The 25,537-nt window shown below is 42.2% G+C and overlaps 1 protein-coding gene across 1 annotated transcript in view; it reads right to left on the bottom strand.

Annotated features, from left to right (window-relative positions):
- neurl1aa (neuralized E3 ubiquitin protein ligase 1Aa) overlaps window positions 1–24,670 on the bottom strand; it is a 95,441-nt gene extending 70,771 nt beyond the window's left edge. The window contains exon 1 of the mRNA XM_040033553.1: window positions 23,649–24,670. Within this exon, the coding sequence (XP_039889487.1) occupies window positions 23,649–23,730 (82 nt within the window). The 5' untranslated portion in view covers window positions 23,731–24,670. The remainder of the gene's footprint in view (window positions 1–23,648) is intronic.
- Window positions 24,671–25,537: the final 867 nt, after the last annotated feature.

The raw sequence follows: 25,537 nt of genomic DNA, 5'->3' as shown, positions 1-25,537 counted from the left end.
GGACAGTGGAGGAAAACTCGTTTCCAGCCTGAGTTAGAAGAAACACTTTTTAAACACATAAGCAGCTTATATGTAAATGAACTGTGTTAAAACATCGCTGGAGTTTGTAAGCAGCATTTATTTGACACTGTTCTTTGTGAAAAATCTATAATTTTATCAAGAAAAAAACCAACTTTTAAACCAACTTTTTCCCAGTAAATTGCAAAGACATGACACAGATGATCCTTTTGGCTCGCTGAGCATAAAACAACTGTCAGCAAAATGCTGTACGTTGTTGTTTATGTTTAAAGATTACTCTCTAAATCACGCAGGTAATAATATTTACATGTCCCCGTTTCCCCATCATTTTTAATGATTACCACCACGTAACCATAACAAATACTAAGGCCTGCCTGGGCGGTTCATCAAAATAAAATCAGGACCTCAACCTCAAGGTTTAGTTTTCTAAATGAGATGCTGGAGACGCACACATGGTGTGCACATTTGAGGTAAAGACAGTTGCTGGAGAGTATTCGCAGCACAATGAGAGGCCAACCACATTTGGTTTCAAGTATCACCTCTGCTGACAATTGCAAAAATCTGGATTTTAAAGAAGACCTCAGCTAAAGAAAGACTTCTTTCAAAAGAGAGAAAAAAAAATCTCTGAGCTAAATCGATAGTTATAAAACAGATCAGGGGACAGAAAATGACTGTATTTCACTCAGACAAGTGGTGTCTGTGGCTCAGGACAGCAAGTTAAGAGAAAACACATTTCCTCTATCTTACAAATATTCCTGCAAACCCAGCAATAAAAGTAACACCCACAAGTCTGCTGAGTTTTAAAAGTCCCAAGGGATGACATCATCGCGCTAAGGTATAACAGCTATTTGTCACGCAAGGGACATGGCTGTGAAAAGAGCGGCGACTGGAAGTTGGCCAGATGAGTTTCAGGAAGAAACGTCAGACCAGCGCTTCGTGTAACCTCGCAGACACACACCAGAGGAAAGGCCTGCAGAAAAGTGCACTTCCTCACCTTGTTTGACACCGCTGCTGTACACGAATGCATTGCTAGAACATCCTTCCTCTGTACAGTAACTCTTTCTTCCTGCAGTCACTGCTCTGTCAGCCTTAACCTTTAGAAAGAAAGCCTCCTTTGGCCCACAGTCCTGTCTGCAACAGGGTCGAGGTGCATCTTTGAGAGTCTGTACATAAACTTGCATTACATAACTTGGACAATGTGGCGATTCACGGTTCGCTGCACGTTAGTCGGCATCAGATGGGTGTGTGCGTACAGCTACAGCTGATATTTACGGCCTATCTGATGAGAGGCATGTTTCATGTGAACCTCATGAATTCTTCGGGCCTTATTAACACTTCTGTTCTGTTTAGGTTTGGTCTGTTTTTTAAATAACTCAGAAACAGGATGATTCTAAAGTGAAACAAGAAAAACGGGTACTTGGATGGATTACTCGTCTTCATGTGTTCCTGATTCTGTGCTGGATGTTTTCACTTTTAGAAGTGCAGAGTCAGCATCTTCAGAAGCCACCAATGACATTGTTTATGAACATTAATACCACAGATGGTTTAAAATGAAAGCGCTTTAAACCTGCATTCTGTCTTATGACCAGCAGGGGGCAGCTCCTCTGGTTGCCAAAAAAAGTACAATTAGATGTAAATTCATGAGAAAACAACCCAATCTCTCACTTGATTTGACGCCTCAGTAAACACTTATCACATATGTTTATGCTCTCTCTTGCTAGTTTCAGGTTTTATTTAATATAACAAGATACTGAACTGGTTAATTCTGGTCCCATTTAGAGGACAAAAGACCAGAAACCAACACCCTTCATTTCTAAACCAGATCCAGATCTCATCAGGTTTGGTGTAATAATCCTAGATGTTTTATGGCTACCAAAACTTGAGATTTCAGAATGGGATACAACATATGGTGATGCCCATATTTCAGCTTTGGATGCGTAACAGCTGCTTCGTGGCATTATGTTTGTTGCTTCAAATGTTCAGATGACCACTCCTTTTAAATGTAAGATGTCCACACTGACTAATGTGCTTTTTGGTTATGGTTTCTTGAAGAAATGGTAGATATAAAATAAAGGTTTGTTATTTTTTACTCTGCACCTCAACAGGATTAAATGGAGTGAAAAAAAAGCCTCGATTGAATTTGTTTGTTTCTCTCATAACAAAAACTGAAAAATATGTAAAGAGCAGCATCATTATGACTTTAGCTACACTGAAACACACTGCTGAGATAATCAAGAGCAGGATGGACCCGAATTAAGGTCTCTTTCTCTAGTTTCTTGCTTTTCGCCTTCTTTCTGCGTACATTAACCAGAAATTAAAGGATTTCTGGTTAATGTACTAAGGACTTCCTTCCAATAAATACAGGAAGGACTCCAACGTCCAAGTTCTAGCCAAAAGGAGTCGGGAGAACTACAACCTGCTGAGAGCTATTTGACAGGTATCTACCAATGCCTGTATAAAATCTACATATGATATTGAATACATTGTGGAAGCCTCACATGTGAAATTCAAGGACAGCTGTGGAAAGGTCATAGCTCCCCAACAAAGGGCTTCATTGATTGTACTGCTGTGTCTGTTATTAACAGACTGGCATGCATATAGACGTTGTTTGTGGGTGTTCATTTGTTTGGAGGTTGTATCAAATTCAAACATCCAGCCCGAGTTACAAAGAACGAGGAGTCCTGTGACAGATGGTGTGGCCCGCTCAGAGCCCTGGGGCCACATTCTTAAAGCTTCCCATTACAAAGAGCTGCTGCTTGGGGCAGAATCTGGAAAAAAGTCTTAAGCAGACTGGAACTGATTCACTGGTCAAAGCTGACGGCTGGTCGTTTGCTCCGGTCCGGCCTAGGTAACTTTTTAATGTATTTACTACCAGGTCAAATGTCTATCACTTGTACTTTTCAGTCGCATGGGTAACTGCTTCAGTCGCTCACCTGGAAGTTGAGAAAAGTTTATCTTGGGACCCGCCCACTTCCTGTTGCTGGTGGATATTTCAGGTGTAGTTGCTTGAAACTGCAGAATGCTATCAACTTTGCGTGGTCTCTGGTTGCCACGTCAATGCAAATTATTTGTGTTGTGTGTGCAGCTTTAGATTTATGATGTTTTATAAGAATTAACCTTTGAAGTTTATACTAGATTGTGGGAAAACTGCTATCAGTAGGAAGGAGTGCCTTTTTAGAGGCTTAAGTGTTTCCTTTGCTTTATTAAGTAGGAGAAAATAGTGGAGAGACAAAAGGTAGAGGAAATACCTCCGAATGACAGTGAGTTAATGAAACAGCAGATTAGATGGTGCGGGGATAATGTTTGTAGCCGATCTCATTAAAGATACGCTTACATCTCCCATCCAATGCAATGATGCCAGAAATGAATGTGATTACGAGGCTGAATTACTTGAAAACTGGCAAAAATGTATTCTTGTTAATCGGGTCAGCCGCATCGCCTCGCTGAGGTAAAAGGTTTTGTTCACTTCTTGCTCAGAGTTACTCTGAGAGCTTCCTAAATCACTCTTAAGTGAGGACTCCTTTCTATAAATGTTTATAGTTTATATGTCTACATTAGGAGAACTCTGCAAGAGCTCCCTGAATGTTTGTGAATACAGCCCCTGATCTGAACATCATGCAGTCAAACTGACATGAAGAGATAGCACGAATACATGCACAAGCTCTGCATGTATTCACGTTCTTCAGCATAGTTGGCTCAAGCTACCTGCTGTAGTTGGATTAACTGTGTGTAAGTGCACCGGGGACTGGTGCTGTTTTGAAGATCCATAAAGTGTAGGGATACCATGCAAACACACAAATGTACTTATTAGTCTATTAAAATACCAGAACTTTTCCTGAAGCACAGGCAGCAGCACACAGCAGGAAACATTATTTCTCAATAGTTTCATTAAAAATGCTCCAAAAGGCACAAAGACCACAAAACCTTTTAGTTTAATAACTGATTTTTACAGAAGTGAGGCCAAGCAGAGCGTGATCTAACTTTAACCTTTACCAAAATCCATCCATCAACTATCCATCCTTCCATCATCCATCCATCATCCATCCATCATCCATCCATCCTTCCATCATCCATCCATCATCCATCCATCCATCATCCATCATCCATCAACTATCCATATATCATCCATCCATCCATCCATCCATCATCCATCCATCCATCATCCATCATCCATCCATCCATCAACCATCCATATATCATCCATCATCCATCATCTATCCATCCATCCATCCATCCATCCATCAACTATCCATATATCATCCATCCATCCATCATTTCCATCAATCCACCATCCACCATCACATCCAAATCAATCCATCCATCCATCCATCCATCCATACCATCCACCCATCCACTATTCATATATCATCCATCCATCCATCCATCCATCCACCACCATCCATTATCATCCATCCATCCACACATCCATCATCCTCATCATCCATCCGTCCTCCAGCTACATCCATCCATCCATCCATCCATCCTTCCATCATCCATCCATCATCCATCCATCCATCAACTATCCAGTGACCTCACGTGGTCACTTGAAAACTGCCGGTTTAGAAGAAACTTTTTGTTATAGGAGTAAATTTTGACTATTCATAACAGGGTTTTTTAAATCATTGTTAAAAGCATTAATAGTTTCTTATTTAGTTAAGCATTTAGGTGATGGTGTGTGGCACCCTGCACGCCAACTACAGTACATTTCCACCGGGCACCATTTTAATTCTGACATCTGAAGCAAATGTATTTCTTTTTTTTAATAAAGTGTTCGTGGTGCAACCATCAGCACTAACGTGGCCACAGATCTGATATAGTGGCTGATGATTAACCAACCCCCATTGCCACATGTCCCAGCACGCTTCACTGTTTAATGGCAGCTGAAGACCAGACCTGACCAAGGTTTCCACGGCAACCACTACTCGAAAGGAATTGCGCATTTCTTACCGGGAATGCATATGTAAGTGCACGGGGACACACACAAACACACCCACAGCCCATTAGCCCAGCTCGACACAGTTTCCATCAACAGTAGCGGTGTGGGGAGACAACAAAACAAAACAGCAGTTTAGTGGTGCGAGCTGTGCACCATAACATCCTGCCAGCAAAACAGAGCTCGCTGCCTCTTTCTAAGTGATTTGTACGGGACTGAAAGGGAATCTGGCAGCAGATGCCAAGAAGCAGAGAGGTCAGCAGAGTGGCTCTCCTGCAGCCGGCATTGTCTGCTGCACAGCACGTGTGTGCAAACAAAACCTCCCATTCAGCGCAGTCTCATATGGGATATCAGCGGAGCCCTTAGAGCGTTCAGGAACAGGATACGATAAAAGAGAGGAGTGGAAACTTCACAGAGCTGTGACACCGTCTAGATCTCTGTGAAAAGACAAAATGAGAAATGCGAAAGCAGACGGGGGGGAAAGGTGAGAGATGGTGGGTAGGGGGCATTTGCACAGTCACTGCAGCAAGAGCTGGAATAATGACAGTCTTCCTTTCATAAATTCAGCCTTGTTGCAAATCTCTTTCTCTCTATTCTGAGACATGCCCTCAGCAGGTATTCCAGATAACTACACTCTTAGTTATTAACAAAGGTGAAAGTTAGTTTGAGGGCATAGGGTGTCTGCTGTAATGTAGTACTTTTCATCAGAGTTGGAGCAGAAGAAGTGGGGAGGTGATAATTAGATCTGTCACTCTGCTTTAATATCTCTCAGAGCTGCTCGGCCTTGGGCTGGATGGTTGCAGAGAAATGCCTTATTGTCTCAGGTGCCGAGGATCTGAAAATACTTTGCCTGATAACGCTGCCCCAGAATGTGCTGGTGAGGAGTGATGGATTTCAGTGGGGCATTGCTGAAGCTGTCAAAAGAGCTGAATTATTAATAATCCGGTAATTTAATTTAGTACAATATAACTTGTTTTGTACAGTACTACTTATGGACATCTGACAAATTAAAGGAAAAAGGCTTGACTGCTGGAGTCAGGAAGATCGGTAACGCTGGAACGCTGGAACGCCTCTTTATTCTGCGTTAAAACTGAGAGTCTTTCAGAACATCTGTGCAGATCGCACGCTTCATATTTGACTTCCTGGACTGAGTGACATAGAGAAAGCTGGAATTTCCCGATATGAGGGTTGCCCTTTCTCCCAGTAGCCAGATATTCTGCATGAAAGTAAAAAACGGAAAGGCAACATGTGATGCACCAGTCTATCTCATTTCTCTACTAAGGCTAAAGCTCCTCCCCTGAAAAACAAGATGATAAGACTTCATGAGCAATCTCTGTGTTTCCTGCAGCTCGCTCACAGGCAGGAGGACATGTGGTTGTAATTCCTCGCAGAGCAGATCCCCGAGACTTTTAAATTGCAATTCCGATCATGACGGGGTGTTTATTGTTAATTACATTAGATTAATACGGGGCAGCTGCTGCATAAGGAAACATATGAATCCGTTTGCATGGATTTTCGGCGCCATCAATCAGTGCGCCTGCTGGTTTTGTGGTTTCCCAAACCATACCCTCTGTGAATCAGCACAGTGTATCCCTCTTGGCATTCGCTGGCTCATGTCATGTTTGGAAAATTATACTTCCTGACACTGAGACAGATTACGGGGGTTTTCTTTTATCCATTTACGTTGCTCCCGCTTTATCATTCCTCTCATTTGCCACATTTATAACCTGCGTAAGTATGCTCTCTCTAGGCTTTTCTCCTGCTCTTTAGATCCTCCAGCAGCTGGGCTGAGCAGAAATCAGATCAAAAGGAAACAGAGTTGTTGAAAGTGCTGTGACCGTCCCACAGAGCAGACACAGCTCTGAGGGAAAATCACCTCAATCACTGCTTTATATGTACTCACTAAAACGATAGCCTTTTAATTAGACACTGGAGAGGCCACCAAAGATATTACCTGGGGCTAATCTGTTCCTCTTCTCATGTGGGACCATAACAGAGATAAGCAGATTGAGCTCCTTTTTTTAAGGCCATGTTTTCTTCTTGTTCCCACAGCTCAGACCTGAGTATCACTTTCTTTCCAGGAAGAAAGAAAAACGCATGAAGATATCTCACGCTTTGCCTGAGCCTGGATGGAAAGAGGAGTCACAGGATCCAGGCAAGATTTGGAAGCTTGAGGGTAGAGAAGAATCTCAAAGTCATGGAAAAACGAAAGTGGATGTGCTACAGTGAGTCTGAGGAAAACATGCTCAGGTTTCAAATATGACCTGTGGAGGATTCACAGGGAGTGGGAAAGAAGATTTAATTACCAGCACATGAAAAAAAAAATCCTTCTTAGAAAGTAAGCAATGCTGAAAACATGCATGCTGAAGATGAGAGGGAGATTTGGAGGTTATAGCTATGCACTGATAATTCAGTCATATTAAAATGTGCTTGGGTGGGTTTCTGAACACAGCTGCAGTATATATGTAGCAGCAGTGTGAGTGATAATAAGCTGCAAATCATAGCTGTGATTATTTGTGAACTTATTAAAAATATGCATAAAGCTACAATTTGTTTCAAGGAGTTCCTGTTTTAATAAAAGCATTCCTCAACTTCTCCTTTTATAATTCTGAGTATGCACAGTGTTGACAGCCTCACCACAACAATCAAGCCAAGAGCTAGCATCGATGCTAACATGCTAATTTGTTAGCATATTGCAGCTTCCGCCTGTGTGAGCACCACAGGTTTACAACAAGATTCAATAATGACAGCATTTAAAAAAATACTTAATAATTCACAGCATTAATATTAATAACAATTATGATTACAATCACTGAGCAGGTATAACATTATGACGGGTGCAGCGAATCATACGGATTCTCACTGAATTTTGTTTGAGTCACCGTTTGATACATAATGAAGAATCTGAAAGAGCGCCAGCAGTAGCTCATATTATTGCTAGTAATAACACTAATAGTATTGCTGTAAAAATGATTTGAAACAAATGTAAAGTAAGATTATTTAAAACAAATGAGACCAATTTACAGGCTGTTAATGTTGCGAGCAAACGATACCAGCGCGCACTCTGTGTTTGGACCTGTGGTAATGAAACGAGATGCTACGGCCAGTGAATACACAGAATTTTACAGAGAACAAACTAAAACATGGACCGAGCCCAGCCTGGGTACTGAGTCAGCGCTTGAGTTCTCAGAACTGAATTTATGATCTGATATTCCTCTAGACGTTTAATTTGAGCAGCTGGAAGTCTTTAGCCCGGCGACAAAAACAATAATTATAGAAAATTTCTGCAATAACAAAAATGAAAGCCAGGATTCTTTTAAAGGTTCTTCACTGTGTGGTTTTTAATATTAACAATTTCATGAGTCATTCAACTGCATTACAATAAAGATAAATGAGTAAAGAAACCCTGCAGGCTGGTTAAGAACTTTACTGCGGCTTTCTCTTTGCTATTATACAAATTTTCCCAGAACAGCTGGGTCATGAGCGCCTTTCTGTTTCCCTGTTGTCACAGTACAAGCAAGATGAGTATGCAAGGCAAAAAAGCAAAAGCAAAACTCTCTGCATAATACTCGAAATAAACCAGAATACTTTATTTTTTATCATTTGGATAAATCGAGCTTCAGTAACAGCTGCAAACCAGAGGTATTATTACAGCATTTAGTTTTAAAGCTGAAGCTCCAAACATACACCCGAGTCATTAAAAACACAATCTGAGGGCCTGTTTCTTCTGAAGGGGCCACGCACCGGGCCAGCCCTCGCCGGTGAGGTCTGAGCGTGACTTAAATTACATGCCAGTCCTAATCAAAGAGCATCTCTGTGATTACAAACAAGGAAGAAGTAGAGACATTTATTTAAAAATTATTATTATTATCATTACACAACCAAATAACCAGTTACATAAGTCTACCTGTGAATTATCTTTAGTCACAGAAAACAATAAAAGGTGGAAATGAAAAACCACTGCAATGTTCAGCATGCAGATCAGTTCAGCTTATTTTGATTTACACCAAATCACAGCAACAGTCACCTGGAGGGGCTTTTAGTGTAACATACGATGCAGACGACTGCAAAGAGCCAGGCGATGGTAGGAAGGCGTAGGTGTCACGACCCAAGTGCAGGACTGAAAACTCACATAGACAGAACTCAACCAGGAACTCATGAACTAGGCTGAAACACAGGACGATGGAACACACGGGGACAAAGACTCGGACAATATATGCACACAGGTGCCAGGAGACAGGGGAAGCAAAAGTGAACAAAACACACACGGGATGAAGGGCTATCAACGTGAAACAGACAGAGAAACACCAGGAAGCAGAAAATACACAACCTAACAACTAACATAGTCAAAGAGCTAAACTAAGAACTAAAGGCAAGACTACAAACAAACAATATGGGATAGAAAGACTTATCCAAACTAGAGAAACCCTGGCCCCAAACCAAGGGACCGTGACAAGGAAGGAACTCTCTTTTAACAGGAAGAAACTTTCGGCAGAAGCCGACTCGGGAAGGGACGGCCTCGGGGTGAGGGGAGAGAGAGGAGTGCAAGCAGAGCACAGGGAGACAGGACGAAATTCAGACCATGAAGCTGAGAAGATACAATTTAATGTCATGCAGCAGTGAAGCAGTGAAAAGAGGTGAGCAGAGAAGAAGGAGTCCCAGAGGAGCCTGAGCTTTTAGCAGCATAACCAAAGGATGCTTCAGGGTCACCTGATCCAACCCTGATGATAAGCTCTGTCAAAGGAAAGTTTGAATCTTAAAAAAAGTTTCTGTGTCCTGAATCCAACGATTTCCTTCTCTAAGACAAAAACAAGCCAGAGAATTAACACATTTTGATTCAAGCCATCTTCAAAATGTGCAGCAGAGACATAAAGTTCCTGCTTAATATCTACAGAAGGAGGCCGTGTGGAGAACAAAGACACTGCACATTTGTAGCAGGAAAAAAAACAGTTTCTTTAAAGTGATAATAGAAAAATTAATGAAATGGACTTCTTCCTGATATTCAACAACTGATTAATGTAATCACCATCCAGCAGGTAATTACACACAACATGTGAAAGAGCAGTTAATGAAATACAAACTCATTTCATTAAGTATGAAATCAGAGAAACTCTGAAAACCAGGAAGAACTTTGTTGTTGTTGTTGTCTCATTAAGACAAAGTGTTGATACACCAGTACAAATCCCTGAGCGATGCACTTGGTTTTTGGCTGTTCCAGCAGTCTTATGGTATTTATTTATTTATTGCTTTCCTGCAGCTCGCCCTTACAGGAAACCAAGCTGCACATTGGACCCACGGGGAAGCTGTTGGTCAGGACTGAATATGAGCGGAGACACGTACAGAGAGATGCTGTGTGAGAGGAACTGCAGGCATCATGTCCTCAGGTGGGAAACAGTTATGTCCCCAGCTTCAGACTTACAAACAAGAATGACTGTGAATCGATCTGTAGCTTAATATGTTAACATTAAAATATCAGACATACTGGCATGCAGAGCATTTTAGGATTTTTCAGCTCATTGTTTTGGATTTATAAATAAATTAATTTCTTGCAGATACAGCAAAACAAAAAATGGAGCAGACAGAGACAAAGACACACATCAGGAGAACATGAACACCAGGAACACAAGAAAAAGGCAAGTGCATCAAACAAATGACCAAAACAAATAAAAATACTTGAGGAGAGCAAATCCAGTATTTGTGTGTTGCAGTTTTTGGTTGTAAAAGCTGAAGTAAATGTTGATTTTGTACCGTCAGATATGCAAATAAGGAAACGGTCAGAAATATATTTCCTATGTGAAAGTATGCAGAGCTTTTAAAAAGTACTATATATATAAAAACTGCTAAATACATGCACTTGGCTGTGCGGGCAGAGGAAGAGGAGGTGGTAGTGCGAGTGTTTGTGAGTCTTTTTGTGCACATCCCTGTCAGAGGCAGGACGTGATGGGTCCTTTACAGTGAGGAAACGTGAGGCGACTGAGTCCTGCGGGGAGGCCGGAGAGCAGCCGACGATCGTCTGAGCCGTGCCGATGACCTGCTGCCTCCTCCTCTCTGCTTCAGTGCAGCTCCTGCACCACACCGTGATACGATGTGTCAGCACGCTCTCTGTGGAGGAGCGGTAAAAGGTCACCTGCAGCTTTTGACCCAGGTTATTCTCCCAGGAAGTGAAGCTGCTACTACGCCTGCTTGGTGACCACTGAGGTGTTTGCAGTCCAGGATTGGTGACGAGAGGTGAAAGTGCTCAGGAGTCTGCAGGCTGGGATCCTCTGCACACGGTCACTGTTGATGTAGAGGGGGGCAGGTCTGTGCTGATCCTCCTGAGGTCAGTCTCAGGTTGATTACTGAACTATAAGCTGACTATTTCAGGATCTCATCTCATGAATCAAATGCAGTGTAACACACACACACACACACACTGGCCAAGTGAACTGACCACCCATCAGGTTGCAGCTGTAATGTATGTGACAGGACGTGGATTATGACATCAGCACTGAGTTGGCTCTTAATCACCCTGGGACTAAAAGAGGAACTATGAGGAGACCGCCCTTCAGAGCATGGGAAAAAGTCCCAGTGCTGCTGCTGGACTTCACTGAAAAGCCCCCAACTTTTGCTTTTTTTAGATGACACGGGGGATTTTGGTGAATGTGCAGGTGGTTACTTCCTCCCTTTCTCTCTGAGTCACACACAACCACCCGTGCACAATCTCTCCCACTCACCCACTCTTATCCTATCATTCCACTATAAAGCTGTGGTACATGTCCCACGGCCACACTACTGGTGACAGATGGTAAAGGCGGGATGAAAACTCCCCAAATAAATATGTAATCCCTCCCTCACATGGGCCGCAGCACAACACGCAGATTATCCCATCAGATACACTAGAGCAGCTCTGCAGAGCAGCAGGCCGTGGGGAGATCCCTCTTTGTGCACGCATATAAAATGATTTGAACGCAGCATCTGTGTGTGCGTGTTTTAATAGCAGCGCACGCCGTTAAAGAGGCGATGAACGGCAAATGAAGTCGCGTGCGCCACTTCAGACTTGAATGAAATGTATTCACATATGAGTACTTACTTATATCGCCACCATCAGTGGAATAAAGTGCTCCCATCTCGCCATTCGCACAGCAATAACATTAAAGATGTATTCATTTCAGTTATTTACAGTAGATTTAGAGACGTCCTTTTGGCACCGAAAGCAAGAAAGCACCTGAATTTTCCCACGTGAATTACAAGCGAGATACAATTACGTTTATAGTCACATGGCTTGTAACTATTATCCAGGCACAAAATATGAGTCGTCTCCATAAATACAGGAACATTGCCTGCTTTTACACACACTAGCAGATGCGTTTTAATGGCATCGTTCTGTGATATGGGAACAAACAGTCCACTGTGCGTGTTCAGCAACTCCACAGAGTTTATAAAAGAGGAAGCTGAGTAAAAGCCACAAATATCCAAATATGTTACAATTATGATATGAATATATGAGGTTTGAAGCGTGTTAATCAATAAACATGGTTTATGTCTAACATTTTGGAAAAAGTTGCTTTCAAGCACCTTCACGCCTTTTTAGACACACGTCTGTGAGGTTTTCCTGTCTGGTTTTAAATCTCGTCACTGTGCTGAGACGGCACTTTTAAGAGTTTCTAATGATCTTCTTTTAACCGTCGACTCAGGTTGTTCGGTTGTTTTAGTCCTTTTAGATTTGACTGCAGCCTTTGACACAGTTGATAACAACATTCTTTCATCAAGACTTGAACACGTTGTTGGTCTTAAAGGCTCAGTTTTTTCATGGTTTAAATCATATTTATCAGAGAGGTCTTTCTCTGTAGCTAATGAGAAATACTCTTGTTGTGGTGTTCCACAGGGGGCTGTTTTGGGTCCAGCTCTGTTCTCCTTAAACATGCTGCCTTTGGGATCTATTGTCAGGGAATACAACATCCCCTTTCATTGTTATGCTGATGACATCCAAATTTACTTCCCCTTGAAACTGGATCTCCCCGTCTCACTGCAGCCTCTGTTTAACTGTCTACACGATGTTAAAGACTGTTAACACTGAATATTCTCACCATAACGAAGTTATTGTTTTTGAAAGTCATGCCCCTAACTTTGAATAAGTTATTACCTCCCTGTGCGATTTTGTGTGCTATAGAAATAAATTTGATATTGACTGATAAATGGTTATTTTTCTAAATGCAGGTAGTAAGCTGAAGTTTAAACACCTACGAATAAAAAAAGACCCAACAGAAAGCACACAAATGTAGTTTTCACATTTTTTTATGTGTAAAAAGAAGAAATCAAATTGTCCCGGGCATTTTTCCTTTTCCAAAGATTTCTAGAGCGCATTACCAGAACAGCCGTTCGTCACAAGCTGAACTTTGTCATCATGTTATCTGGATGAAGTTTTAATGGTACAGACTAATCACATTTATGCTAACAGGACTTTGATGCTAAGTTAAAGTGCACTAAGTCGTATCAACGGCTTCTCAGAAAAACGACGAGGTCGTTTCAGTTAAACATGTCGTGATCCGGCACCAGATCCTTTTCTCATGCAGTGAACAAATACCTCAAGGTAATTGTATCTTAATTGCATACACGCTATAAAAAGTGGCTGCAAACATTGAGTCAGATGTTATTTTTACGGAATTGCACTCATTTTTCTTATTACAGTGATCAGACTGTAGATGCATATTGGTGTTTCCCTGCATGCTACAATGTGTGAAATGAATTTTAAATGAGGTGTTGTTCGCCCGGTTTTAATTTGAAAATAATCACCTTCCTGTCACAATGTTCTCACTGCTAGCATGCAAGAAAAAGCAAAGCATCACTTCACATGCTGATTGACTTGGCATTTTGCCGGCATTTACTTCCACATTTATGACTTCCATCCCAACTTCTTCTTTTTTTAAATTGTGCAATCAAAACTATTTGTGTAGCTGATATGCTTCTTTTTGATCCATGGCCATGGAGGAGAGTAATTTGGAATTGGCTTGGTGGTCTCGGAGAGGAGTGTTGGCCTAATGTGGCTCCACACTGCAGAGCCTCATCACAGAATTAATTTGTGTTCTGTTTCAATGACAATATTTGATCCAACACACCATTATCAGTGATGCATGAGAATGCACAATTATCCTAAAATGTTATTTTTATTGCAAAAACCACTTAATTATATTGTAGGATAAAGCCCCTACAATAATAGAGTCTTTACCTTTTATTTTATTGGCCATTTACTTTTGTTTCCATCTGATTCTTGTTTGTTTCATTAAAAACTTAATCCTTCCTTTTTCATTTTTTTCTTGGTCATGCTCACAGCTGTCGATCATGTTGTACCAAAGCTGCAGCCATGTGTCAAGAGCCAAAACATGCAGTTCCTCTAATGGCCTCTTGGGGCTGGCTTCACACCTAAGGCCCCATAGATTCCCATGTTAACTGATACAAGGATGATCATACTGCTAAGGGTAAAGTATAAAAGAGAGATTTTTGTGAGAGTTTGTTTGAAAGGATTAACAGACTTTGGATTGTGAAGCGTGAACTTGGCATTCGGTGAGCTGAGTAAGGAGTTTAACGTGGAAGTGTCGGCGAACAGTCTGGTAGTAATATGCTACGTGGTGGAGAGAGATGTTGATGAGGATGGATGCAAAAACACAGATCTGATTGAGGAGGAGGGGGAAGGAAATGAAAGGCAGCAGATGGTGAAAGGAGGTCTTAGGCCTGGTGAGAGGAGGACAGAGGCTCACATGGAAGGATCAGAGAGCAAGACTGTGAGGGTGAGGTAACGAGGTCTACGATGAATTCCCTTCACGTGGTGGTGATATTTGAGAGTGATGGTGGAATAAAGAAAACGACTCACAACACAAGCATGCTAGTGTGTTAGTGGATGGAAACCTGCTGATTGGGTGTAACACAGATACCCAGGTGGAAAAGGCAGGAAATACTACAAGTGTGTAAAAAGACAAAATCTGAAGAGCTGTGAAAGCTAGAGTACAGAGACCCAGTGGCAGTAAAGGGGTGATTACAGGAGTGCCCGTTAGCATTAGCATGATGGAGCTGGTTGAAAACCAGAGGCTGTGAAAACCGGCAAGGGTGCAAAAGGAATAACAAAAAGGCCCAAGAAAGAAATATACAGAAACAGTGCTGAGGGAGAAAACTCCAAAATAACCTTTTTGAGAGATTTAAAAGGTTCATTGTGACGAAATCTGTTCACCATAAAGGTGCTTTAGTTGCAGGGCATTTGTGCACACTGCTAGCTCGTGAAAGGCAAGAGAATATGAACAAGATGTGCTGGATGACACGAACACAAACCCAAATCCTGTAACTCTGGAGGTCAGCACAATGTTGCCTGCCAGGATTCAGTGCAGCAAGGCTGTGCTGAGGTTGTCTGGATGGCTGGACAGGAGAAAGGGGTGTGGGGAAGGACAAACAACTCCAACTGCAAGTGTCATGAAAGCTGCTTTAAGCTGCTGAAAGAGAAAAGAAGGATAGTGACCTTCATAGCAGGAGACATGAATGCTAATTTCAAGTCCAAGACGGAAAGCATACAAATCCATGACTTCTACCTACCTGACCCTTCTTAGCAGACGGGTGAGGTGAGGGGAATTCAAAGAAGGTGTTAATTGTATTAACAATATTGTTAATCCTACACTGGAACACAACACACTTGATTGTCATTGGTCGGTACTTCAAGTGGTTCATTTACAGTCAAAAGGAGAGATCGGAACTAATATGTGTGCAGGAGTCACGGCTAACACCCTGTTTAAATTTAATCATGAGTGGGTATGTGGCAATGAGACGGGACAGGGAAGGTGGGGTGGGAGGTGGTTGTGGAAAAGCTGGCTATCATAAACTTCTATGATACATGCAAATCAATAAACTGGTGGAACTAGAAGCAGAAATGTAGACAGCTGTGTTTTCTGCGGGGACACGATGCACACGAGACCTTATGGGGAAGTGACGAAGCCAACTATGTTAGCCAGGCAGTGGAAGAACCGCTGGACTGGAGTCAGATGGTTTTTATAATTGATGCCAGGAGCACAAAGATAAACATCAATACCATTAAAGAAGCTGCACTGGATCTATTTCACCACATGGACCACTATAGGGACACTTTGACGTGACCAGTATCCTGTATGTTACAGGACTGACTGGGGAAAATCTAAGACAGTGTGATTTATTTCACTCAATGACATTGAATGAGGAACTAAAAAGTAGACATTTACTTAGTAGTAAAAAGGGCAGATGTAACGTAGGGGTGCTGCTAGGAAAGCACTAGTTTAAACAGTTTATACTCTATTATGGGGACACATCTGATTGGCGATTGTAATGTGTCGTGAAAGAGAGTCAGTGCAGTAAGTGTTGGTTTCATGGAGGAGCTACAACAAAGCAAGAAGAAAGGTGGCACACGAAAGTTAGTGCTGGGAGACACAAGTCTTAATAAAGCACTCATGTGTGGGAGAAAATTATTATTTAGGCTTCTGAGAACAGATTCGTTTGAAATGCAGTAGTAACAGGAGGAGGACACGGCCTAAAATTAGCAGTGCTGTGCATGAGCTGTAGCAGCTCCCTGCTAATTCACTTTGCTAACCCTCTTGGATCACTTTGGTTTGCAGTGTTGGCCCATTTTAGAGCGCTCTGAGCTGCAGACTGTCAACGTCTGTGCTATCCAAATCTGTTGCTTTAGTAGGCAGGTGTCTGTGTGATGCACACATTCAGTTTATGAATGCTAATCAAACCTGATGGATTACAGAAACCATAATCAAAGTCATGGTGGTTCTGTCCATCTTTTATACACAGTCTCTGGGCTGTTAGTGCTGAAGATGCTAATCAAAGATCTACTTTGGTTTGTTACATCGCTCACTCTCTCTGCTTCTTTTCTTACACTGATGGAAAATTGTGATTATATTTAAAAACAGCATTCCACATCTAAGTCTAAGAAATACATTTGGCTACCCAGCTAGTGCTGACTATTATTATAGTAAACATCGTCGCAGTGACTTCTTGGTTTGGTTTTTGTCAGAACTCTGCTGAAGGTGCCGCTCCCCTCCTGATCAGGCCACGATATGAAATGAAATCCGTTTATATTTCCCTCTAATCAGAACTGTATGTATAAGAATAAATAGCTCCTCAGACATAACTGGGTAGCTCGGCGTTTATTTATGCTGTTCTGAAAGCTTTCGACTGCATCTCTGATGCATCAGAATTAAATCTCAGCAGCTCTGCATCAGTTTTAAACAAAACAGACGAGCTCTTCACTGAGTGAGCTGCGCTCGCCCACAGTCTGGTCCGGCTGCAGGATCTTTTGTGCTTGGAAAGGGTTAACTAACACTAAAGTATGAATCACTGACCTAAATTTAACATACTGTTTCCTGCATCAGAAAAACACACTATTCTGAACGCTACATGATTTAACAGGCTCTCAGAGAACACACTGTACATGTACACGAGCACAGATGAAGCAGGCTTAATTATTCCATTTGGAGTCTGCGGAGCTCGGCGAGCTGCTCTTCTCCACCGTAAAGATCCATTAAAACATAAATCTGTTACTGTGCTCACAAGCAGGAAGTATTCCCATCATAACGGGGGACAAAATGATGCATTTGCACGCTTTCGACACATTTCCGGTATCTGTCATTAACAGAGAACTCTGATATTCGGTCCCGTTTGCAAAATAAAGTAACCACAAAGCCATTAGACGAATACATTCATCACAGATTCACTGTGCTAGAAATAAAAAATTGAGCATTTTATCAATTTCACCTCATATTTGTGACCGTCAATGACACGGGCGCATTGTAACATAACAGATTGTTGCATTTTTCAAGAGTAAACCGATGCATCACCATTACCAAATGCATTAATAACTATCTTGAAATAGCTCCTTGTCTTATATAAGTATGACACATGGTCTAACCTGATGAGCTCATCCAGCACAGCAACTGTCTGGGTTGGCTGTCGGTTTTTTGTTGTTGTTTTGTTTACTAAGTGTGAAAGCTGCATTACAGTGCCCGAGGAGCTCCAGTCCTCCCAGGAGTCAAGCGCCTGTATCACCTCTCCGTAGCGGCGCTTCTTATTTAGGCAGGTGTTAAGGATGTTCAGAAACACTCCAGGCGAGACGCCACGTTGCATAAGAAAGGTCAAACATCACCGAAAAGGCAGCAGAGAGGTCACGGCTGCAAAAAGAAACAGAGAAAACTGTTTCCTGAATATTTCCTTGGCTATATTATTAGTGTCTTCTGACTCCACTCAACTGTGCCCCGTGTGAAATATGGTTCACTAATTTCAAAACTCACACAGGATCATTTCATTTAATGACCACTCCCCAGAGACCAAGTGCACTTAATTCTGATTAGGCTTTGTCCTAAGTTCAGATGACTAACAGTTTCCTATTACACACGAACTCTGGAGCTCATTAATTTCCAATATGTCAAAAAAAATACCACCAAACTAGGAGTTACAACATGTTCTACTTCTGTAGCACCTGTAGCACATATCAGCAAACAGAGGGTATTTAGCACAAAGCTAATTATACATTTTATTTAATCAGGCACTTTCATTTAGACAGTAAAAGGGTTTCTTTTCCCCGGAGAGCCTTCAGACCACAAAGCATTCCTTTTCAGAAAATCAAGCCCACAATCAGGCACAAAACAACTAAAGCCAGAGAATAGCAAGAGAAAAACCCAGAGCAGTTATAAAAGCCATAAAAACATCACATGATGATGCTTTATGGTCTCCAGTGGGTATGAAAGAATCCAGCTGGAGGGCAGTTTGCTGCTCGTTCTATTTCAAAACAGGCCTGCCAACATTATGGAGGATAACTGTTAACAAGTTAGTGGATCATCTGCTTTGGTTACTCGGTTATTGATCTTGTGCTGCAAAAAACCCAGAATTTGACCTTCAGGTGCTGTGACCTACGTGCAAAAGTAGTATCTTAGTTAAATTTCTGTGTAGTTTTTGCTGTTTTACTATGTTAACACTAATGTATGACTCAAGTAGCTCAAGTCTTGATTCTTGACGCACATGTTGTTGCTAAAATAAATATTGCTCAAAAGACTTCGGGTAAAACAGTCTTCCTGGTCTGGTAACCATCATGGAGTTCCACAGAAACACTCTAACTGAACTGATGCTGATCAGGCATAACATTAAAACCACCTGACCCCTTTCATGGCCCAAACAGCCCTAACCCATCGAGCCACGGGCTCCACTAGATCCCTGAATAAGTTTCCACTCCTGACCAGGCAGAGATGCTGAGGATGCAATGTGTCGAATGCTGCACAGATAAAAATTATACAACAGCCCAGACTTCAGTTTAGGTTTGAGATAAACACAACGTCCACTATCAGCAGTACACGCTATAAAAACAGAAAAGTACTATGTGAACCAGTCATCTGTGTGTTTGTGTTGGTCAGTGTGTGTGTGAGGTAACAACATGCCCTTGTGGTGCCCTCGCAGTAATATCATGTGGTGGAAACTAAATCAGCCTGTGCTAATGAAAAAGTGATGATGTACAGCTCAGACTGTTTAGCTCCTCCCTCCTGTCTCTACATGGGCCGTGTCACAACCCAGTAAACGCGACAGCCAATAAAACTGTCTGCAAACGCATTTTGTGTCCTGTTATTGTTGCCCCAAAGTTCTAAGTGAAAAGCACCTGCAGCACGCTGAACTTTCTGCAGAAGCCAAAGAAGAAAAATCTATAAAGAGGACACATTTCATCACACTGAGCTTACAAACTGCTCATCTGTGTGCACAAGAGAAGGATACATTTTTGTGACTTTGTGCATAAAAATGTGAAACCTAAAGTTTAGCACCTCTGGCCTGCTCCCAGTCCTTCAAAGTGTCGTTGTGACTACTTGTTTCTGTAGTTCTGTGATTTCGCCTTGGACCTCCAACTTCCTGAGGGTGTAAACATCAACTTCTTTGTCAAACTCTGATGTAGAGGATCATCACTGATATGAGAGACTGGTTTTTATAAAGCGTTTCTACTCTACTCGAGCACTTATAGTGGTTTATACAGGCCTCATTCACTTTTTTCTGTGCTTATGGGCTTTCTATCTAATATTCACGCTTTATTGATGCACGGGAGAGCAAGTTGGGGTTAGGCTGTTGCCCAATGCTAGGGCAACCTGCCTTACCTCTTCAGCTACAGCCACCCAAAAGCATACGAAGCCCTACGATGAGGAATCGTCATTTTGGTGTTTTGAAACTGGATGTGAGAGGTGGGGGGAGATGTGACTGTGAAGCTGCACGCTCATTTGTCAGTGTGCATACCTTAGAGTTATCAAAGTCAACATTATGTCTTATTTAATATTACCCGAGATTAGCAAATGCTGCACTATCTTGTTTGCACACGCAGTGCAAAGTATAACTTTGTCACATATATCTTAGCTGTGTTTGGCCTCTGGGCTCTGTACATCTTACTGTGTAGCTGCCATTTAATAACACTGAAAGTGGAGGATTTGCTCTGCTGCCTTCTTTCACTGATAACGAGTCCTTACGGAGTAAAAAGGACACAAACTAATTTACTCTTGTGAAAGAAAATTCAGTTAGTTGCACTGGTTGTCACCCCAACCAGTCATCCCGCCCTCCCTGAGCCTGGTTCTGTCGGAGGTTTCTTCCTGTTAAAAGGGAGTTTTTCCGTCTCACTGTCACCAAAGTGCTGCTCATAGGGGGTCATTTGGGTTTTTCTCTGTATGTATAATTGTAGGGTCTACCTTACAATATAAAGGACCTTGAGGCGACTGTTCCTGTGGTTTGGCGCTGTGTAAATAACACTGAATTGAAAGTTTGTGTGTATTAGACACTGTTGACTTCACCGGGCATGACGTTCTGAGTGATGTGGAGTTTGGCTCTAAAAAAAGATGAGAAAGAGAGAAAGGGTTGGAACTAAACGGTTGTTTAACCACGAGAAAGAACTCTACGTCTTGTTGTGGCGCATGCGATTTCCCCACGTCGGCCTCTGTCTTTGTGTAGCAGAACTAGATTTCTAGAAAGACGCACACATTATGGCACTGCTTGTCTTCTGCAGCTACATCTGTTTGCAGATTTCTTTGCTGTTTGTGTGCTATGACTGTGAATATGCAGCCATTCCTACTTTCTAACATTATGTTTGTGTCAGGCTGTAAATAGGCTAAAAACCTGCCAAATAATTAAATCTAAACAAGTATTTTGATATGAAGTACTTCTGTAGTACTTTAATTCATTTGACAGAGAAATGGGTCACTGCTCCAAAGCTGAGTCAGCAGTTCTCTGAGAGGTCTCTCTATCAGTTAAAACCAATGATTTTACGTCTCTGCTGAAGAAGCGAGTGTGTGTTTGAGTTGTGCAGGCTGTGGGGTGGCGGCGGACGGGGGGGGGTAATAGCCAACATAACAGACTACACACCGTCTCAGCCCCACTCTGATCTGCGAATATCTCTGTTCCACATCCAACTAATCACTGCGCGCCGTCCCAGCAGCAGCCTAATAAACCGGGACGCAGAGCACAAACACATCCTTTCATCACCGAGCGGCTGCCGGTGACGTCGTCTGGTTCTTATCCCAATCAGCCATCAACTCCCGCTGATAACGCACTCTGGAATCCATCACCATGGGAACTATTGCACATGTTATGGGTGGTTGTCAAGGCAACCTGGCTGAATAATTGTCCCTGTTCTTCTCTGATGCGCCGCCTCGCCTCCCCTCGCCTGACTCACTCGTTCCTGTGATGTGAAAATAACCGCTCGGAACGCGTGCTGCGGATAGAGGGAGAACGTGGAAGGGCAAAGTGTGTACTTATGGTGATTATCCTGCAGACAGCTTCATTTTAAACCGCTCCCCCAGGCCCACCACTTCCCCCTCTGTAATCCAGATGTAGCAGCGTGGAGGTGGGCCGTTTTGTAATTTGCATGATTGGACACGTGGGACGCAGTCCAGTGGGTCCTGGAAAAAGGAGGCAGTCTGCAGGGAATATCATTTTGGTTGCACCAAACACAGCTTATTCTTTAGCTTAGCTTATAAGGTCTGTTCTTATAAATACTGTGAATAAAACATGCAAAGCAAACCAGTTACCATGCAGTATATACCGAAAAATACAATTTTCTCTCTTTACTCAACACAACAAAGGAAACTATAAAGACAACTTGAAAAATAATTACGCTTCTTGTCTGCATGTGACAATATTCAAGCTCCTGAGCCAAATCTGGGCCTTTTAAACGTGTAATCCAGCCCACGCATCGCTTCAGCTTCTAGTAAACTTTGTTGAATCTGGTTGAAGCTGTAGTCTGCACACCAACGTGCAGCCCAAACTAAACAGACAGCCGCACCTGCAAGTTAACAAGCTAGCTAACACGGTCTGCAAGCAAAGAAGAACCGCTGACAGTTTCAGCGGAGATGGGGCGCTGAGTGGAATACTTTACCAAATCTAAAGAGATGCTTCCATTTATAACTTTTGCATTCCAATAAAAACCCCAAAACTAAATTGTATCGTCATCGCCATGTTTGAATCCAGACACCAGCAGAGACATGGAGCCACTGAGAGAGCAGAGGCTTCAGAAAATCACACGCAACCGTACAACTGCATGTTTACGTACATATTCAGCCTTCACTGCAGAAGCCTTAGCTTCATACTACAGGTGAGCGTTCTCAAATCTTTAAGTGAACTTTCCTAAAAAATGTTACTAACGTGTCATGCAAAAAATATTTTAATTTTAATGTAATGCTGTAAAACCAAATACATGAAACTAGAAAACAGTAGAATTAAAATGCTGCAGCTGAAACTGGATGACAGAGTATTTCATTTTTGTTACTTTAAATACTATAAAATATAATATGTATAACATTTACATAGCTAAAATGACAAGAAATGACACTAACAGAAAAAACATCCTGATGTTTGTGCGGCTTGTTTCACTTCACTACAGGATTGCACAGTAATAAAAACCCGTACAGGAGATGAAGCCTTTTGTATTTCAGCTTAAATACACTAAATGTTTGCAAACCTTTAGACTGCTGTAAATTATTCACCCTCACGATTTATGACTTCTTTGTTTGCATTTGGTAACAGTGCTCTCACCTTTGAGAAATTTACAGCAGCCAACGTTTCAGTTCTTTATTTATTTCCCTTTTTCTGTGGTGAGAGCAGCACGAGGACTGTTCTGTCTCAGACCAGGACACCTCTGTGTGTTTTATTTGGGGAAGTAACCTCTCGATCCATCACTGATAAATTCATCCAGACTTTACTTTTCTTTACCAGATGTTTTATAATTTAGAGGTGACATCAGAACATGTCCCATTATGTTAAGATCAAACGCGGAACAACTCCTAATATCGGACTTTGCACGGCTGAGATCCGAACATCCCGAGTGTTTGCTTGGCCTCGTGGATCACGTACAGCTGTCGTTACAGAAGAAGGGAAAAAGCAAGCATACTGAGGCATCCCTGGCTGGGCAATGTTACAGAAGTATTAAGAACTCCTCGAGCTTCCTGTTTTTAGTGCTGACGTGTCTGCCCCTACAAATGTGCACATGCACCTCCCGGCATCAACCAGCACGACCATGTACCCGACCAGACAGCAGGCCCGCCTCCTGCAGCCGGGAGCTGTTCTTCAGCACCACCGCTCAGCTGATCCCGGAGCAGCAGGAGAAACTCTGCACGCGTCCCATCAGCTTTACCAACAGTTTCAGTGCAGTGACGTAAACTCGTCAACTATGAAGCGTGTTCAGGTAACTCACCTTTCTGAGAGTTCCGGAGTCTGTGGAAGCCCTGCTGTTGACCTCTGTGCAGCGTCGAGATGCCCGAAACATTATTGCCCATGACAGGAATTCACCGCGGCCGGTTGGACTGATGCTGGCAGCTTGTTGAGCACAGAAGCGATTTTTTATTGTTTAAACGACGTCCTCCGGTCATCACCGGCGACCAAAGCGGAAGAGGCGGCAGGAGCACAGGTGTGTGGAGCCGGCGGGGCAGCGGTGAGGATGATGATGATGATGGTGAGGAGGAGGAGATGATCTGAATCCTGAATGGAGCTTTTGGCTTGTCATCAGCGGCTGAATAATCCTCTTCAGCGAGCTCAAACTCCCCCCCACCCCCACAAGTGCTCAGATCATTTTATGACTTTGTTTTTAGTAATAATAAAAAAAGAAAAAGCTGTCATGTAAAGCATTTAAAATGCCATACGCGCTGTGGTTCTCAGTAAAATCGGATTTGCCACGATTCTGTCAGTGTTCTTATATAAAAAGGGGAATTTTGCGCGACGACAAAAGAAAGAAAATGATAGAAAAATAATAAAAGAGCAGGTGTGTGGGCCTAGCTAGAATCTGACAGTCTCCTCTGCTGTCCGTCTAAAATATGGAATAAGTGCAAACCACATGTGCACAGCGAGCGCCTTATTACGGCGCATGGACAGTATCAAGCTGCCCTCTAGTGTAAACCAACAACAAACAGCAAAAAACAAAAGGAGCCAATGACAGCCTGGCTTTGCTTTCCAATCCTCTTCCAGATTTGATCCAAAGCCCCGACAGGAGCTCACGTGTTTTGGCCCCAATCAAACAACCGATCGGTGTCATTAATTATCATTAGAGAAGAATTCAAGGGAGTGTGAGGTCAGAGGGAGTCAGTAATTTCAGTTTGGCTCGGCTGATTAGTGGAAGAACTTCACAGTAAAAAGAAACGCGGAATGATTCATTAGACTGACACCCAGCGCCGCCCTCCGATAAATTATTTGACCTTTACCAATTTTTTGAGACGTGTGTCTTTTTTTAACTTTTAAAAGTTAAAACTGCAAACTGCTTTTATCCACAGAGTTTTTAGTACATATTCATCTGCTTGGGGAACATGCTGCTCCTCAGGTTTTCCATTTTGTTCAATATTCCTCTATTTCAGAGTGCAATCTGACTCCACTGCAGCTTTTTTAAATCAGAATTGAATAACTGTGTAAACCCCTGCGCATTAAGAGTGCAGTTGTCAGTTGCTTGTTAGAGTTTACTGAGTCGTTAGCAGGTCCAGCAAAGAGAAGTTTCTCCTGTAAATGTCTCACATGCTTTAGTTTTAATGACTGCTTCATTTCCCCAAAAGCAAACATTTCACATTTTTTCACTTTCATGTTAAATGAACCCCCGAAGATTAAATTGCCTGCAGTTCAGCATCCTGGTTAGCCACAGCAGCATTGCTTTAACATTAATGTATCATATTGTATCAGGGGGCATTTTATTTGTAATAAGATAACTCTCTATTGTCATTGCACAGTCATATCTAGTACAATAGTACATCGAAACTGCCATGTCGGCACCAAGCACAACACAACTTTAAAGTGGCTTTTTTTTTAAAGTGCAAGAAGGGTATTAGCAAAAGATGGAATGACTTAATAGATAAATAAATAAAATAATAATTGTCCAGGGAGGTCACCAGGTCAGGTCAGCTGTTAGCACTGATATGCATAAAGTACATTTTGCAGCTCTGTACCTTCACATCACATCAGTTTCATTTATAAAGAGCCAAATCCCCAAAAACATTTGCCTCGAGGCGCCTCATACTGTAAGGTAAAGACCCTTCGATGTAAAGATCTTCACTGAAATCTAAACAGGAGTTTGTAGTATTTTTACATGACTGCATTTCTGTTTTT

This window comes from Simochromis diagramma, unplaced genomic scaffold (assembly GCF_900408965.1).
Source record: "Simochromis diagramma unplaced genomic scaffold, fSimDia1.1 OVJJ01000571.1, whole genome shotgun sequence".
In the NCBI taxonomy this organism is placed as follows: Eukaryota; Metazoa; Chordata; class Actinopteri; order Cichliformes; family Cichlidae; genus Simochromis; species Simochromis diagramma.
The sequence above is the reverse complement of the archived record's forward strand: the minus strand, read 5'-3'. Positions and strand labels throughout refer to the sequence as shown.